The sequence below is a fragment of the Balearica regulorum genome, chromosome 1, assembly GCF_011004875.1.
Source record: "Balearica regulorum gibbericeps isolate bBalReg1 chromosome 1, bBalReg1.pri, whole genome shotgun sequence".
Taxonomy (NCBI): Eukaryota; Metazoa; Chordata; class Aves; order Gruiformes; family Gruidae; genus Balearica; species Balearica regulorum.
This window is the reverse complement of record NC_046184.1, coordinates 145,112,256-145,131,593: the sequence shown is the minus strand read 5'-3', so window position 1 is coordinate 145,131,593 and position 19,338 is coordinate 145,112,256. Positions and strand designations below refer to the sequence as shown.

General features: G+C 39.4%; 1 protein-coding gene across 1 annotated transcript in view; it reads left to right on the top strand.

Annotated features, from left to right (window-relative positions):
• Positions 1 to 19,338, top strand: part of GABRG3 (gamma-aminobutyric acid type A receptor subunit gamma3) — a 342,488-nt gene that overhangs the window by 169,032 nt on the left and 154,118 nt on the right. Inside the window, exons 4-5 of the mRNA XM_075737535.1 lie at positions 13,481 to 13,701; positions 16,014 to 16,096. Coding sequence (XP_075593650.1) covers positions 13,481 to 13,701; positions 16,014 to 16,096 — 304 coding nt within the window. The remainder of the gene's footprint in view (positions 1 to 13,480; positions 13,702 to 16,013; positions 16,097 to 19,338) is intronic.

Genomic DNA, 19,338 nt, shown 5'->3' with positions numbered 1-19,338 from the left:
GTCATCCAGCTCTTTGAACTTTCCTTTTGGATCCTATTTGTGTTGTAATGAATTTAGACTTTGTGACCTAGGTATGTCTATTCTGCTAAATCAAAGACCCATGCTTGTACCCGAGACTGAGAGGCACCAACTGGTGTATGTCTACATTAGTTTTAGCTGCCTCCGTGGCAGATATACCTTGGAAGGAACAGGGTAAGAAAGTCAGCTGCCAATGAAGCAAGGTGGATGACTGGGTGTGCGGTGCTTGGGCTATGTTTCTAGCCTCCCTTTATTTAGCTGTGGGGATGCAATCACTGAGTTAGTGCTTCTTTGGAGGAAAAGCACAACAAATGCGCAATTGTATGTATTTATTTATTTTGCCCATTGAAAATGTTTGCCAATGGGTGGCAGGATGGTTTCAAATGGGAGAGGGTTTGAAAGAACGGGTTTTAAATCCCTGGTTAGCTGTAGCTTTCCTGCACAACTCTGGAGAAGACACTGATGACCTCAATATCTCAGCTTCTGAGAAAGAAAAAGAAGGTTAAAACTTTTTTTTTTTTTTTCCTAACGAGTGTTGTAAGGATAAGGGAGCAACTTTCTGGGATGCTTGAATACTGTAGTAGAGTGGTATGTGGGTTCTTAAGATAGAACATAGCCTCAGGAGATATCCTAAAAGAGACACTGGAGGGGAACAGTTGGAACAGGACTTTTACCCATCTGGTTTTGCCACCTGCCTCCTTACAAAGTGGTCCTTACCATCTTTCCTCTCACTCATGATTCTGTGTGAGACCCTCACTGTACCTGATCCTTCAACTTGAGATGGGTGTCTGTGTTTTCACCACTACCCTCTCCCCCATTCCTTTGCAGCTGTTCTTGTGCTCAGAATGACGTACACATAAAACCATAATGGTAACCTCTGCCTTTCTAGCCTGCCAATGGCATAAAAGATGTTTCAAAATGTTCTTCCACTTCTTTGGCCAAAAGGCCCTCTCTCCATCATTAAAACAAACTCTTTAATATGGAAATTATGCACATAAAATCTTATTGTGTGCAGTATCCAAGAGTGCATATATTTTCATGAACAGGGAAGTTTAGCTTCTGTTTTGAATAAGCTAATGCCTCAAGAACTAGGCTTATGAAGTTGATACATCTTTTGTTGTAATATGTGAATACTATTGAGTATCTTTATAATTTGCTTGTATTTTTTTCAGATATCAAGTATTCTTAGGAGACCTTAATGATGTACTTTATTATATTAAGTACAGCAATTAACATATGTTCACAGACTTTTAATTTTCTCTTTCTTTGTTTCTTCTGTTCCACAATTATTCATTTTTATTTCTTTACTATTTCCACAGGAGTTAAGGCTGTCCTTGTGCATTTATCTTACTAAACTCACAAGTTAACAACCTTGGTTTCTTACCACATTGAATTATTCATCTGGAATCTCTCTCTCTCTGTGTCTCTGTGTCTCTCAAATAAACCCAACCTGTTTGCTGTTTTAGTAAAGCTTTAAATTACAGGTCAGAATAGGCACTGTACTTTCTCTGTCAATCACAACAACATTGTTTCTTCCAGAAGCAATCTCCTTAGGAGTGAATATTCTGATCAGCATTTCGAGTTACATTGCCCACCAGATAACACTGACCAAAAGTCTGCACACTGCAATGTTTCACCCACCTCTACTTCCCCTGTGACTTCCTTGCATGCTTTGGACATCCTTTTTTCTAAGGTGGCCCAGTTTAAGAGCATATATTTATGGCCCATCAAAGACAGAGGTTCTCATCAGGCACAGGCTGTGGAAGTACAGCTGTGGTGCGATCATAGCACTGGGATGTCTTTGACAATGCTCTAACTGAAACAGAAGCCAACAGAGGCATCCCAAAAGAAATGGGAGGCAGCGATATTCAGCAAGAATGAAGAGTCTTCCACCAAAAGGGATGGGAAGAGAATAGATCTACAGCTGGTTTTCTAAAATGAGCTGCGTTCTTTCTAATTTCGTGCTGTGTTTCTGATTGTGGAATGTTGATCGAACCAGAAGAGATAATCCATCAGTGCAGAGCGAGGAGGAGGCATGAAGGGATCTCTGGGGATGGGCCAAGACAAACAACTCCAGCCCTTCCTTTAACTGAGTGTAAGAAGTTATTTGGAATACAGCAGGACTGGAGCTAGCCTCCGAGGAGCCAAAATAGGCACAGTGAGACAGATAAATGTTTTCTCAGGGAAATTAAATGCTACATGATAATTGCATGTTTTGTTCTTAGTGTGAGGTTAGCTCTCTTTCATTCTTTATAATAGCAAAAAATCAGTGAAATAATCTCCTAAAGCAGCCAGAGGGCAAAGCTATAGTGAAGAAGGCAAGCTTCCATCCTCCTACTCCGAGACTCCTGCTGAGGCAGTGATGAGAAAAACTTTTTTTTTTTTTTTTGACTCAAGTGTTCAGCTATGGAGACAATTGGGAATGCTTGCTGAAATATTTTACCAGTGTTAGTTAACCTGAATAGCCATTATATCTGTGGTGACAATCTCAATGTTGACTTTGCTTCTTTAATTGTGTTTTCTCCATGCTTGTAACTTTATGAAAGTACCAAAGCAAATTCTCACAAAAGAGCGAGCTATTCAAAGTATTTCTAGACATAAAACAGTTTGGAAAGTTTTCAAATATATATATTTTACTACCACAACATAAACAAACATAATAATTCTGTGTTTTGGTTTGTATATTAATTTTTGAGGTCTTTTGAAGGTAGAGCCTCAATGCTGCTGGAAAGGATAAACTCAGATTAAGAAAAGAAAAAAGCTCAAAAGTGAGGAAGTGTTTGCTGAGCTTTCAGGGACCATTAGGAGTAAAGGTAGGAGCTGGAGGAGGAGCAGGAGCATGGAGAGTGGAAACAAAAGAGGCTGGTGGAGAATGGGAAGGTGAGCCACAAAATGCCACCTGTTTGGCCCCAAAACCTAGTGTGGTACATAGTGCAAAGTAAATCCCTCCCATTTGGCTCCTGAGCAGCCTCTGAAAACATGAAGCTCCAGGCTGGCAGAAATACTTCAGGGAAGGTTACAGGCAGCCCTAATGGTGCTCCTCCACTCATCCCAAGTCATGCTGAAAGCCAGGCAAACTTTCAGGACATGCACATGAGAATTATTGTCCTCACAGAAGGCTTGCATTGATCTTGATGATACCACAAGGGTTTTGAATATACACTGCATATGAAATATGCCATTTGTTTTACCAGGTTTTCTCCAGCAGACTTAATTTATTTCTTTCTGCATTATTTCCACAAAATAAGAGTGTGTAGGATTCAAAAGGGCTTTGCTGGAAAATGGTAGACCATTCCACTACTTTCGGTTCCTTCCCACAGGATATCTGAGAGATTTTTACTGATTTTTGAAACTAGAATGCAAGTTGCACACATGGTGCAAAACCAAGCAGTATCTTTCAAGGAGTAATGCTAAGGTAACATTTTAAGCCTTCCAGGGCTTCCCTGGAATTGCCATAATTCCTGGCTCTTTATAATCCACACACCATGCAAACTGCGGAACAAACAGCACGCATCATGCAGCAGTTACTGTGGGAGTATTTATTTCCATCAGGATCAAAACTAGCCATGAGCAAGGCCTGTACCTCTTCAAATGATCAAAAGCCTGATCAGAAGATGTTCCACCTAAACAAAGGACAATTCTCTCCTCCCTCTAGCCCACTTATCCAGGGTAAGATATGATGAATCAGGGAAGGTAAAGGTTGGGTTGTGCTCTCCAGAATTACTCTTTGTGTTTTGATATCAGGTGTGTGAATGTTCTGGTTCAGGAAGGGGGAACCACTCATCCCTTATTTCAGGGAATATTTCTTCTTTCACTCATTTGTCACACAACTAAAGGGGCGGCTGAATCAATCAGACGGCCCTTTGTAGGGTAATCTTTGGCAATTCAGTTGTTGATTAAACTTCCCTTTCAGCGGTGAGCTGGGCTGGAAAAAATATTCTTTTATTGAAAATGAACTTCAGACTCTGAAAAGATTACCCTCTCTTAATATTCAAGTGCATCAAATTGCAGACTAAATAAACAGACATCAAGGGTGTTGCTTTAATGTTTGGGACATTTCCTATTTAAACAGAGTAACTCAAAGCCTTCTCTTTGTATTTTTAATCTGGGCATGGCAAGGGCATAAAGAAAGAACATTTCTGGACATGTTCACCTGTGGTCTATGGCTGAGTGCAGAAAGAGGGAGAGTCCCACCCTCCAGAGGTTTTGCTCCCATTTCTCTACTATTTCCCTCAACAGCCCTTCCCCATCTTAAACCATAATGCTTAACATTTCTGTGACATTTGCATGTTACAATTGGATGTAAAGGATTCTACCATTATTAATTTTTTTAAGCATACTTCATACTGAATGGTTTGGACTGAAATATAAAAAGGAAGTTTAATACTTATTTCCAGAACAGTTTAAGAACTAGAAATAGGATTGCCCACTTTGGTGAAGTCAAGCCTTTTGGTAACTGAAGGAGATTTTATCCCTTAGTTTATTAAACTAGTTTCAAGCTTATTGGAACAGTGTTTGTGGTGTGTTGGCATGATATACAAGGGGTGCGGAGGGCACTGAATGATCATAATCTAAACTGGGCTCTAATTATTTAGGTATTTTTAGTTGACTGAGTATCAATCTATCTCATACAAATCCCAGTAATAAATTTAATCAGACAGTCTCACTCCATCAACAATCAAGATATAGAGTTTGCAATGAAAAAAAAAACCCAAACCACAACATTTTAGAAGAGTTAGAGAAATAATTCTGAGTTGATCAGAAAAGATAGCAATAGTTGTCCAAAGGCTGCCCACAGTATAGGAAAATGGAGCCTTCAGGTGACGCTGCATTGTCTGGCAGGCAGTAGTGAGAACCTGAAAAGTATCAGGCAAGAAGTTCTTGCATATTTTTCCAAGGACAAGACTCTTTGATGTTGTTGTTGTTGTTACTGTTGTTGTGAAGAATTGTGAAAATGCAGAAAATGAGAAGGCTGCAGCAGAAGCAACAAAGGCATACCGTACTATTATCCATAGTCATTCAAATAGATCACCCAACTGTGACAGCCAATTAAATAGTATTTTCCAGGATTAACCCACAGCTAAAATGATACATCATGGTAGGAGAAAAGCTTCATGTATTGCCAACAACATGTTAGCTCCTCTTTTGACTGAGAAAACAATGAAAGACTTGGTTGAAAAGCATATGTTTTTCTCTGTGGCTACAGATGCCTCAAACCATGGCACTTTCAAGGTGTTTCCAATCATTAATCATTCCTACACAGTTGACGGGCAAATAATTCACGGCTGCCTTGATTATTTTCAAGGCATTAATGAAACCACATTAGGAATATTTGAAAATGTAAAAAATATGCTAAAATCAAGTAGCTGGACCCTGACGATGTACAGTTATTTGCAGCTAATACTGTTAATTCTGGGTTATGTCCTCCTGTCCACAAATCAACAGAAAATAACAAAGAAAAATCATATCTAGATTGTTGCTCTGTACATAAACATAAACCAGAAAAATACCATCTAATTAAACAATCATTTGATTTAGAAAAAAAATCAATTACTTTCCCTCAATTCATTCAGTCATTTTTCTCAGCAAAAGTTTCAGATTTAAAGGAGAGCTTATAAAATTTGAATGGGAAGAAATGTTCTCCACGAGATAATTACTTGCACACTGTACAGGTAAAAAGACCATAATCTGTTTTCTTGGTTTTAGAATTTACTTTGGAAGTTCAGTAAGCATTGCCAAGCACCAATCCTATTTTCAAAGATAACCTTTGGTGGAGGTGATAGAGGGGTTTTCAGTAGCAGAATGTTACTTATTATTTTCAGAGAGTACTGAATATTCCTTAATAAGTCTTGCAAGTAGAACAAACTGGCTTTTTACATGAAAAAATGTATAAGATTACACATTCATTTAAGGGTAAATTGCAAAAAAAGAACTGATGACAAATGCTTTGGTCATAAGCTAGTCATCATGGGTGAAAGAGAAGAGAAGAGAAGAGAAGAGAAGAGAAGAGAAGAGAAGAGAAGAGAAGAGAAGAGAAGAGAAGAGAAGAGAAGAGAAGAGAAGAGAAGAGAAGAGAAGAGAAGAGAAGGAAGAAGAAAAGAAAAGAAAAGAAAAGAGAAAAGAAAAGAAAAGAAAAGAAAAGAAAAGAAAAGAAAAGAAAAGAAAAGAAAAGAAAAGAAAAGAAAAGAAAAGAAAAGAAGAAAAGAAAAGAAAAGAAAAGAAAAGAAAAGAAAAGAAAAGAAAAGAGAAAAGAAAAGACATTTCACTCAGAGGTAATCATGAGCTGCCAAGAACGAGGCTTTATACTTTCATATGATCAAACAAAATAGAAGTAAACTGATTTGATTTTACTGAAAAGTATTAATATTTCCAGAAACAGTAAAAACTATTGATAATTTAAAATTTCTTAAAAGGCCTGACGTTATCCAGTCAGAGATTCAGCTAAATAATTGTCAGGAGTCTTCAACTGGGAAACATTCTCATATTTTAGTTTCACATTCTTTCTCTTCCAATTTCTTAAAATGGTTTACTTTATTACAAAAAAAAAATCCTTATGTAATCAGATTTGGACAGATTTTGGAATCCTCAAACAGATTCCATTTTGATTAAGTTTTTAAATGTGAGGAATTTAGATTATACATGTAACATGCTTTATGAATTTACTTTTAAAGCCAAACATGATGAAATCTATTAAAATTGCTAATAAATTATTCTTCTATCAATCTCTTCAAGTTTATAACTGAATTTTGCATCAGAGAAATTTCATATTGTTTCAGAAATGTGTGATATAGAAAAGGAAATACAATTTCCTAGAATTTCCCTTCATGTTAACATGTAGACCTATTTTACCCGTATAGTTGCCCCTTACTTCTTTTCAAGGAGAATGTCTTTTCGGAAGTGTTGCTGCTCTGGAGTATAACTTCAGTTAATGCACCCAGGCACAGTGTGAATACGTGGTATAAGCAGGAAAATCTTGAGCCTGTTCTGGTAGCATGGCAAATTACGTGCCTGTAAGAAAGGAAAACTTTGTGACAGAACACTTTACTGTACATGACATTGGCATCATTTTATGGAGAACATAGTTTCACCGTTCTGCCACTGGGGAGAAGCGTTATTGAATATTTTGCTGGTTTTTTTATTTCTTCCTGTGTTCATTACAGTAATCAATGGTTGCTGCCAAAAATTAAACAGGAAAAGAAAGAATCAGAAGGATATTAGCAACATTTGTGGTGTAGTGGTAGAACTGAACATGAAGAATAGCGTTAGAGTTGTAGGATGTTGCTTCATCTGAGGCAACATTTTGCTGAAACCTGATGTCCTGCCTGAGCTCTCTAAGTGCAACCATTCCATTTCATAAACGTCTTTGAACATAGGCATTCATCTAAATGGCAGGCAGCAAATGAAAAGCATTCTTTTCTTATATTATTATATCATATTGACCTGTATGTGAGACCAGCATAGAAACCTTTCTTCTGGCAGTTTCTTGCTGGATGCTGTGTGTTGGAGATCACTGTACCAGCTTTGTGCAAAGCAGTATATGGAAGCTATTGGCTTCACTGGGAACTGAGTATCCATTGTCAGTGAAGATAAAGGTAATTTTCTTGAAGTTTGCACAGTCTTACCTCTATTAGAAGTGAAGAACTGAGTGCCAGTTTCGAAAGTGACCTCTGTGCCTTCCTAGTAGAGTGAATATATGAATTTCATACTCCATTATCTGCTTGGTTGAAGACTGAAGCAATTAAAAAGATTAATGTAAAGGATGTACTAATCTAACATTCACTTCTAAAAAGGATTAATGGATAGAATAAAAAAGATGAAATTGCAATTCAGATATTAAATGGAAATGTGAATTTATTTTCACTGGGAAAATTTTGTTTTGTAGTTTGTACATTCTGACTGAAAGTTGTAAATAATTTAAATAAAAAAATAGGGGTAAAGTGTTGAAAAAGCCAATGCAACTAATTTCAAACAACTTTGATTGACTTTTTAAAATGTTGCTTTGGTTTTTTATGACCTAACTTTACAAAGCTAAAAATGCATTTTTTAAAGAATTAAATAACTGAGATGATCTGTGAACCATTAAGTTTTAGTTGAAATGTTTTTATTAAGGTGAATGGAGTTACAGTGGCCCGTTGCAGAGATATTTTGATTAATGATCACTGCTGGCATGTTCTAGTTGCAGTCATAAGTAAAGGAGATGCAAAATGGGAGGTGGATAGTGCTGTTAGCATGGCCCTGCTTCTAGGCTAATGTAATCTGCTTCTCAAGCAGAGCAGTTTGCGTGGATGGAAATGACAACGATACATCTATGCTGCTTCTGGTGCCCACTTTGCTCAGATCTAGCTGCAGTACCTTCTGAGAACACTGTATTACGGAGCTTAGGGGTGTTCTTTCCTTTGGTGGGGTAGAAATCCTAGATATCCTAAATCCTAAAATCCAAAATATCATTAAATATGTACGATCTACTAGAAGGGAATTATGGCTGCTCCTAAATTTAGTCAAAATAAAGCATTCATATAAAATAACCTCAAATATGAGTATCATGCAAAAAATTTGTCTTGTAAAAAGATAGCACTGTCATTAGCCAGCTGTATACAAATGGTCTTTGAGTCTATAAATACTGATTCTCACATGTGAGCTAAAAAAGCCAACTCTACTCACTCAGCATTTGGAGAAACCTTTAGACATGTCTGGCATATTCTTCTCTATTGAAACTGAATGTGGCAAATTCTTGTCACTGGACTTTCAAGGACTAAAATGATGTAGAGTTGAGTGTAAAGAAACAAGATCAATACTCTGCCTTAAGTCTCCTTTAAGTGTGTGGAAATGTGCAACTTTGTGCTTATTGAGATGAAATAAAAGTCTCTTCAGATTCAAATATGTCAGCTTCCTTGAGAAAATAAAGCTAATAATACAATAAAAACCGGTAGTGAGATAGACTATGAAGAAAAATGGTCCTTAATGCCTTTGGTGGCTAGGCTTTAATTCCTAAGGTGATCTATTACCTGGTATTTAGATACATGTTAGGACCACTCAGGCACCTATTGATCATTTGCCATCTAGAGATAAGAGGCCCAGAGTGTATTTTGGACTAGGATTACAGTGTCTGTGAATTAGGTTTCCTGGTGTTATAACATCAGCTTTGGAAGGATGACCTGCCAAAAATGTAGTAGCACAGGAGAACTGGATGACTTTTAGCAAAAACACTGTCTTCAGTTCAGAATACAAGCTCCTCTAACTATCTATAAATAAAAAAATATAAAATACTGTTTGCATAATACTATGTCTTTTTACACCTTCCCTTTAAAAATTTGGAATAGACAAACAAAAATGCAATAAAAGCAAGTTCAGAGTGGTCAAAGGCAAAGACATACCAGATTTTACACGCAGTGTTAATTCTCCTTTGTTCAGATATACCAAGAGTGAATCTACCAAGGGACCTAAGGAGACATTTTCCTCTGGATTACCCCCAGCCCCTGTGTTAGCCTGCGCTGTAGAGTGTACACTTTGTGTCACATCAGCAAACGCCGTCCGTGTCACGCATGTGGCCAGGCCTGCAATACTGAAAGGGTCTTTCATGACACAGTCAGATGGCTGTTTCCACAGGGTTCACAGGTGGAGCAGTCTGGAAAGGGAGAGGAACATAAGCAAATGCAAACGTGACCACTCCCAGCCTCCAGTAACTGGAATTCACAATTCAAATACTGGGTTTTGCACCGTTTCGTCCATGGGGTATTAAATGCATAAATCAGCATTTTGTATGTTCACCCTATGTAATTTTGTCTGTTTGTCCATGTGTATTTTAATTTCTGCATTTATACCTACCATAACTGCTTACCTACATAAACAAAGGAGTAAACGTGGAGTGAAGAAAGGGTGTGATTAATGAAAATTATGATATTAGCCTCTACAGGGCAGTAAGCTAGTGACCGCTCAGCTCTCAGCATCTGGAGTACATAAGGTGTCTGTAAAGAAACACAAACATGCTTTTTCAGTTCTACTGTAGTGTGACCTGAAAATGAGTAGCTGAACAATTAGTAACAGAACAATTAATTTGTTGACTCATACACACCCGCCCTCAAAAGGCATTGCCATAATCAAGGGAATTCACGATTCTCCACCTTACATGTGTTGCTCCTGTTCATCGTTCACACCTCTTTTATCAGTCTGCCCTATGACAAAGAAGTGTCAGCAAATTGTATCTTGTAGCTGTGACTGTTCAGAGACAATGGAAAAGAATGTGCTAGTGCAGAAATTCTTACGGGCACGGTGTCCTGGTTTTCAGCTGGGATAGAGTTAATTTTCACAAGAAGCTGGGAGGGGACACAGCCAGGACAGCTGACCCAAACTCGCCAAAGGAGTATTACATAATTTAACAAAATGAAACAGGAAATAGTTCATGCAGTAACCCTCAGGCCAGTCCAGGTGGGATCAGGTGTTAAAAAATGCACTCTACAGGGAGAACGGCCCTGCCTGGAGTCTGGCAGAAAGCACCAGGGGAGACTCGAGGCCAACCCCTGGGGTCTTGGAGTCGGGGATATAGAGGATCCGAGGCCCGCTACACTCCAAAGAAAAAAGAAATATTGGCAGCATATGAAGGGGTTCGAGCTGCTTTGGAGGTGGTTGGTGCTGAAGCACAGCTCCTCCTGGCACCCTGACTGCCAGTGCTGGGCTGGATGTTCAAAGGGAGGGTCCCCTCTACACACCACGCAACTGATGCTACGTGGAGTAAGTGGGTTGCACTGATCACACAGCGGGCTCGAATAGGAAACCCCAGTTGTCCAAGAATTCTGAAAGTGATGATGGTTTGGCCAGAAGGCAAAGATTTTGGAATACGGCCAGAAGGCAAAGATTTTTGGACTATCACCAGAAGAGGAGGTGACGTGTGCTGCAGAGACTCCACCATATAATAAACTGCCAGAAAATGAGAAGCCATATGCCCTGTTCACTGATGGGTCCTGCCGCATTGTGGGAAAACATCGGAGGTGGGAGGCTGATGTATGGAGTCCTATATGACAAGTCACAGAAGCTGCTGAAGGACAAGGTGAATCGAGCCAGTTTGCAGAGGTGAAAGCCATCCATCTGGCTTCAGACATCACTGAAAGAGAAAAATGGCCAACACTGTACCCCTGCACTGACTCATGGGTGGTGGCCAATGCCCTGTGGGGGTGGTTACAGCAATGGAAGCAGAGCAACTGGCAACGCAGAGGGGAAACCCATCTGGGCTGCCCCATTGTGGCAAGATATTGCTGCCCGGCTAGAGAAGCTGATCGTGAAAGTACGTCATGTAGATGCCCACGTATCCAAGAGTCAGGCCACTGAGGAACATCAAAACAACCAGCAGGTGGATCAGGCTGCCAAGATTGAAGTGGCTCAGCTGGATTGGGACTGGCAACGTAAGGGTGAATTCTTTATAGCTCGGTGGGCCCATGACATCTCAGGCCATCAAGGAAGAGATGCGACATATAGATGGGCTTGTGATCGAGGGGTGGACTTGACCGTAGACACTATCACACAGGTTATCCATCAATGTGAAACATGCGCTGCAATCAAGCAAGCCAAACGATTGAAGCCTCTGTGGTATGGAGGATGATGGCTGAAATATAAATATGGGGAGGCCTGGCAGATCAACCACATCACACTCCCACAAACCTGCCAAGGCAAGTGTTATGTTCTTACAATGGTGGAAGCAACCACTGGATGACTGAAAACATAGCCTGTGCCCCATGCCACTGCCCAGAACCCTACCCTGGGCCTTGAAAACAAGTCCTGTACTGACATGGCACCCCAGAAAGAATTGAGTCAGACAACAGGACTCATTTCTGAAACAACCTCATAGACATCTGGGCCAAAGAGCCACCTGGGCATTGAGTGGGTGTATCACATCCCCTGTCATCCACCAGTCTCTGGGAAAATTGAACGATACAATGGACTGCTAAAGACTACACTGAGAGCAATGGGTGGTGGGACCTTCAAACATTGGGACACACATTTAGCAAAGGCCACCTGATTACTCTCAGGGATCTACCAACTGAGCTGGCCTTGCTCAATCAAAACTTCCACGTACTGTAGAAGGAGATAAAGTTACTGTAGCATGCATGAAGAATATATTGGGGAAGACAGTCTGGGTTATCCCTGCTTCAGGCAAAGGCAAACCCATCTGTGGGATTGCTTTTGCTCAAGGCCCTGGGCGCACTTGGCAGGTGATGCGGAAGAATGGGGAATTCTGATGTGTACCTCAAGGGGATTTGATTTTGGGTGAGAATAGCCAATAAATTAAATTGTATGATGTTAATTGCTAAATAACCCTGCCATTATATGTCATCACTACTACAATTGCTATATGTCATATCAATAGTATTACAGTAAGAATTACCCAAATTAATGAAGGATGAACTTTGATGAAACCGAGCAAAGTGCAGTGATGATGGAAGGAGAACTGGTTTCAGCAGCCAGCACCCAGCAATTTCCTCGAAATCTTTATTTTCAACCCACAGGCTGTGGGCATGAGCTGTGGCAGGTACACCAGCCACGAGCTCTGGATGTGGCATGCAACAATATAACACCACACACCATTTCTCCTGCCCTGAAAGACTTTTATAACAGATGGAGCCCAAAGTCATGGATTAAATAAACTCAATGGACATTTCAGAGGCATGGCCCATAGACTAAGGGAATGATATCTCTGTGTGTGTGTGTATATAAATATATAGAGAGATCTCAAGAACAGGAACAGTGGAGGTGATTAATTGGGAAGTGTTGGATCTGGGCATGATGTAGATGGTATAGAATAAGGGGTGTATAATGTCCTGGTTTTCTGCTGCGATAGAGTTAATTTTCACAAGAAGCTGGGAGGGGACACAGCCAGGACAGCTGACCAAACTAGCCAAAGGGGTATTCCATACCGTATGACATCATGCTGAGTATATAAAGCGGGGAGCTGGCCAGGGAGGAGGGTTCGCTGCCTTGGGACAGGCTGGGCATCAGGTTCCAGGCAGTGAGCAAATTGCATTGTGCATCACCTGCTTTGTATATTCTCTTATAAGTAGTGTTGTTGTTACTTTCCTCTTCCTTTGCTGTCCTATTAAACTGTCCTTATCCCAACCCACAAGTTTTACTTTTTTTCTTACGATTCTCCTCCACATCCCACTGTGGGGGGAGAAGCGAGCGAGCAGCTGTGTGGTACTTAGTTGCCAGCTGGGGCTAAACCACAACACACAGGACCAACACAAGAAAGATGTTTGGCCTGCTTTCTGAAGTAGCTAGAGGAGAACAAAAAAAGGACAAAAAAAAAAAACAAAAAGAAAAAAAAAATATTTCCTCAGGCAGTAAAAAAAGGAAACATTCTCCATTGGCCTGAACATATCCTGCTGCTCTGCACCTGGATAGACCTTATCAAAGACCAAACAGTAGTGGGAAGTGTGGAACTGATTTCAATTTGCATATCATGCTTTCATTGCAGGAATATCAAATTGATATATTTTTTGCCCAGACGTGGACAGATAGCCGTCTTCGCTTCAACAGCACCATGAAGATACTAACTCTGAACAGCAACATGGTTGGCTTGATCTGGATCCCGGACACGATATTTCGTAACTCGAAGACGGCAGAAGCTCACTGGATCACCACCCCCAACCAGCTTCTCCGCATATGGAACGACGGCAAGATCTTGTACACTCTCAGGTGAGCGCTCGGGGGAGTGCAGGGCTGGAAGCTTCTCCCCACTCTGTTGTAGCAGTAGTAGTAATGATTCTAATGTAGTAGTATGAATCTAATTTTCAGTGGTACCTTTGTTCTCTGCTGTTTTCTTCCTGATGCTTACCTGACCGTGCTTGACAAATACTGAAATATTTAGGCATAACTACTGCAGAGTTTAAAAAACAAAGTCTTGTCTTTCTAAAAAAGAAACCTTGAGAACTGGAAATAGGTCTGTCTACATTGTGGAAGTTGGGCATTTTAGTGCTTGTAATAAAATCGGGAGCATGTAGTCCCATAAAACCTGTCAGAAACCTTTCTGATCAGAGTTAGATGCAGGGCTGGATAAAGTATTTCATGCTAATGCCAATACTTGATTCTTCAAATAAGTCACGCTGAAAGATAGTCTGTCACATCTCATCACAAGGGTGAATTGCTGGAGGAAAAGCTTTTAGAGTTTTTCTAATCTTTAAGATACCATCAACTGTATGTATTAGAAATACTGTATATATTTGCATTAAAAAAGCCTGTGGAAATCAAAATATGTGTTTTCTTATGGGGGAGATGAATTGCTCAGAAGGGAGTTTTGCCATAAGCTATATTCCACATGGCAAACTTTTTCAGAAACATCCCTTTCACACTACATTTTGTTCAGTGATTGCGTTCAGCATATACTGATCATGCTTGTAATTGCAGTTGGGCTCCAATAGCAAGTCTTTGGCAAAAAATAAGAAAGGAATTAAACAGCTGGAAATGCTACTGACATTTTTAGCACCCTTCCCTTCTTAGGCTTGCTCCACTGTGACAGAGCTCTTGCTTATTTCAGTAGCCTTTAGCTAAAGACTGCAGTGATTAGGATGTTGACACCAGTACCCTCTTGGTTGGGGTGCTGGGGATTTTTTCTTGTTTTTTTTTATTAAGTCCTGTTTCAGTAGTTCAGGGCAAGTTAAGTATCTACCTAATAGTAGTTAGACTTACATACTTATCACTAAAGAAACTGTTGAATCCACTGCAAAATTACACAGCTAAAAAAGGGGTAATACTTGACTCAGTGGATTGTTTGAATGAGCATTTTTAGTTTGTGAGAGATGTTTTTAGTCATTTCGGCCCACTCAGATCAGCTTTCTTTTTACATAGGAGAAGCTGTTAGAATGATCATTGTTCACTGATAACACTATGTAATTCATAAACAATTTATCTGATTTAAGTGAGCACACAGAATTGGTATGGTGTGGAAGCCGCAACTATTGTATGCCGTGTTATTGTCAGGTGTTGGTGAGTGTTCTGTATTCAGGAGAAAGTGTATGAGCTTCAGTCATCCTCCCTGCCTTTCCATCCACTTCCCTGCCCACTTTTGGATGTGAATGCACTCCTGCTGTAACACTGCAAATCCTCTTCTAATGTCAGTGCAAAAATGTTGTTAAGTTCCTCACAGGTGACCTTCTCCAGACAGAGACTTCCTCTGTGCCATACTAAATTTAAGACACAAACCTTTCACAATCCAGTTTGTTAGCTTTTGAATTAAAAAAAAAAAAAAGCCAACCAAAAAACCTCATGCCCCACACTTGCTGCATAAATTCAGGCATGCAATTAATATGGTGTCTGTTTCCTGAAAGAGAATGGATAAGAAACTAGCACTTAATGCAATCTACCTGGGTAAACAGATTTACTTTGTAAGCTATCAGACTGAAGATTATGCATTTTTACTAGTCATTTTAAAATCAGCTCCATTCCTTGTATCCTTTGTGTTAGGGATATCATGTAAAACAAACTTTCAAGTGGTGCTGAAGACATTTCTGCTCATCTGTTTGTTACATCTGTACAGCTGAGAATGGCATACAGAGATTTATTAACTTTTGATTGATAGCCCAAAATGATTGAAAGGATTTTAACTTCACATTATAAGTAAATTCAGAGAATGTTCCTTACAAGATTCTTTATGAGGTTTTAATTTTGTGGAATTACATACCATCACATCAGCCATATTTCCTGTTATTTTCGTGAAGAATAGTTGTTTCTATACCATGTCCTTCCATGATGAGTTGTCTAGAGAAAAACATATGCGCAGATTTCTTGGGATCAGGAAACTCTTAATGATATGTTTGAAATTATTTGTGGGTTTAGATAATTATTATTGGTTTGGATCAGGCCAAAATAGCCAACGAAAAATCCGTCCTTTCCTTTCAGGCCTTACTTACAGATGTCAAAGCACTCTTGCATGATACCTAAGGTTACCCAACCTCCTCCTCTGACTGTTCATTGTCCTGATGTGTAGTAACAGACACTCGGTTTCTCTGTAGGCTTACCATCAATGCTGAGTGCCAGCTGCAGCTGCACAATTTCCCAATGGATGAACACTCATGTCCTCTGATATTCTCTAGCTGTAAGTACTGCTTTGATGCCTTATTGTTGTGTACGACTAGTATGCAGAGTTTAATTCTGATTTCTGTCAGGTCGTTCAATCATTCCACAACAGGTACAGGAAGTTTAGGTTTGCTTAAATATTCAGGGGATTTTTGTTTACCTCACTAGCACTCCTGGTTGATGGGCTTATGCCATGACATTTTCTGTAGATTTACTCTGGGGTTTTTCTTTTTTTTGCCAGAACCAGCCTTTTTAGTTGATACTGTAGTCATACTTTCATCAGGAGCACATATTCATGCCAATCTGTGCTATGTTAATCTATAAAATCATGTGACATGCAAATAAGAATAGAAATTGCAGTTTTCTTGTGGAGGTGCACAGCTTGAGGATAAGCCCAGCAATCTCTGAACATCTGAGTTTATAGCAAGTAGCATGGTAATGCCTCTCTGTTCCATAATAAAAGTAAATGCTGTAGAGTAGTTCCAATGTTGTATGGTATGTAATGTTGCTGGTATATTTAAAACCTGTTTAAGAGGAAAAAAATACATTGATGAAGACAAAATCCAGGTGAGTTAATCTCAAGGTCCAATATTTCTGTGAGGAAAAGTTGTCTTCCTGTTGATTAATTTGAAAAAGCTTAAGAGCCATCTGCTCATGGGTACACCTGCACGGATTTGTAATCCGAAGTCACGCAATGCAAATGTTTTACAAGCATTTTTAAAAAGATCTCCACAAAAGATTTTTCTTTTGATAAACTCCAAATCTTAGGGTCTGTGTTCTCCAAAAATGAATGAGAAGTGTATTGTTTTGTCTTTCTATTTAAAAAATAGCATTTTCTCCATCATCTCTTAAAAAGCGATAGAAGAGTAACACTAATGTCTTCATAATAGATATGCTGTTCTGATAGTAGGGTATTGATTTCCATTTATGAATAGTATACAAACCGTGATCCTCAATCAGAAACCAATTTGAATTTCAGCTGATCCAGGGTGTATTCTTCTTTTTCCCCAGGAAAATATTTTAAAAATATCTACCAGTGTAAACATCTCCCTTTCCCCCAAAAGATTATCACTGCATTGCCAATTTTTATGATCTATATATATAAGTGAGCCTGGGCAAAAATACACAGTAGTATGTTTAATTCAAATGTGTGGAAGATATGCATACTCAGCTGAACAGGAGGCAGATACCTCCTGAATGAGCTTTCCTGCTAATGAACACTTGCCACTGAACTATACACACCTCAGCTATCTTTAGTTACTGCATAAAGCTGCTCTTACCTTGTGGCAATCTGCTGCTGATTTGTTGTGCTACTGGGAAAGGAGTGTGTGATCTTAAAAATTAAATCCCAGTCCAGAGATAGTAATTAAACCTACCACATAAAGTTGATAGGTCCTGTGCTAGCAATATCCAGAGAAGGTGAACTTTAATAAAGGAAGTCGCTTCAAACTTTGCATCCCCTAATAGCTAGACAGTTGCTGAATGCAAGTAAGTTATGCTCTGTGGTTTTTATTTAAAGAGAAAGGGTATCAGTATGAACTTCAGAAGGCTCCACTCCATGGCAAAGTTTCAAATACATCTCGATTTGCAGATTCCTCCTAATTTAAGATCTATTAGCTCAGAGCCCTTCCGCCCTTGAAAACAAACATGTATTGCAATCATACATGTACTACTATCTATGGATGGAGATGGAGCAAGCAGAAGCTGAATGTGTCACAGTTTCTATGTGTGTTCTTTATAGTTCCTTGCTGGATGGAAAAACTCATGGAGCAATATTAAAATAATGTTTTATAGTTTTGTCAACCTTTCTGGTCATGTTGATAACAAGGCTTTATTTCTTTAGGTTCGTACTGAATTGTGTTCTTGTCTTTGAGCACTTTTAGCACTACTATTATCATAATAGTAGGACATCTCCTGTGTGATTTGTTTCATAACTCGGTTGTATTTTCAGTGTTGTGTACATTCATAGCAGTCTCCAGATACATAACACTCAGTGGGACTTATGAAGTAAATGACTGAGTGAATGCCTGTATGATTTATTACTGCCTGTTATGACAAGTTTCTGAGGGGGACAAGCTGATTACAGATTCCAAGATGCATGTCTTTCTTTGAATAAAATAAAAATAGTTGTAGAATTCACAGCACAGCTCCACTTCCCTCTGCACCCCTCTCATTTTTCCCCTGCGCACAGACAAATCTTCACAGTTTCCACTGTGGGCAAGCACAAAAAAGTGCCAGTTTTGGAGAATATACCTTGCATCTCTGCACACACATGAACAAGGGTAATATTTGAAATTTCTTACTTTTTATATAAATTTCCCTTGAGATTTCAGAAATGTGAAACTAATCTTACATAATTTCTAGAGCATTTTTTTTTTCCTCTAGTGCCAACTAATTCATACCCTAACCCTGTTGTTGCTCTGGTGACAGCTGATATTCCTTCAGTGGGAATACTGAGCTCTGCTTGGTCCAGTTGCCAGGATGAATAAAGAGAAAACAGATCTCTTATAAACAAGAGATCATCTCGGTGTGCTAGCAGTGGTTATAAACCTACTTGCCCTTTCCTGTGGAAAATCTTGTTCAAGAACGGTTCCTGGAGGTCTCTAGTCTCTTTTATAGGGAATAGGATGTATCAAAATAATATGAAAGCACTTTACTCTCTGTGCGAGTTTTGTATGTGCTTTGGGTGACATGATGCGATCAATCATCTGACATATTAGGGCACACGTTAAGTGTGTGTCTGTTGTTGCAGTCCTTACGTGGTTCTGCGCCTAGCACACTGCTTACGAGACAAGTTGAGCCCAAAGGCATAATGCAGGACTGCTATGTAACGTGACAGCTCTTTCCCAACCCGTGTACCAGACTGGTCTGATCAACCCCATGTGGCAAGCAGGATTCTTTAACACAGAGATGCTACGACATTGGCATGGATGCCAATGCATGGTATAATGCGTGTTTCCCTGTGAAGGGGAAGAAAGAATCAGTGCTGTGACTTGATCCCGCTGTAGCAATCTGTGATAGATTTTGCTCTATATGATCACATGTTCTTCATATGGCTTTAAAGTACTATGTACTACTGCATGAAAATATTTTGTTAGTGTGGATCTTCATTTGAGTTAATTTATTCTCCTGAGCCAAGGGAGGCTGCTGTGCTACTTTTGGTACTCAAGTAGCTTATTAAACTGTCTTGGTTATCTCTATTCAGCACCAATAGAGCATTGTGGAAATAACTTAATTTCAGGGTTCTGTCATAAAATTTAG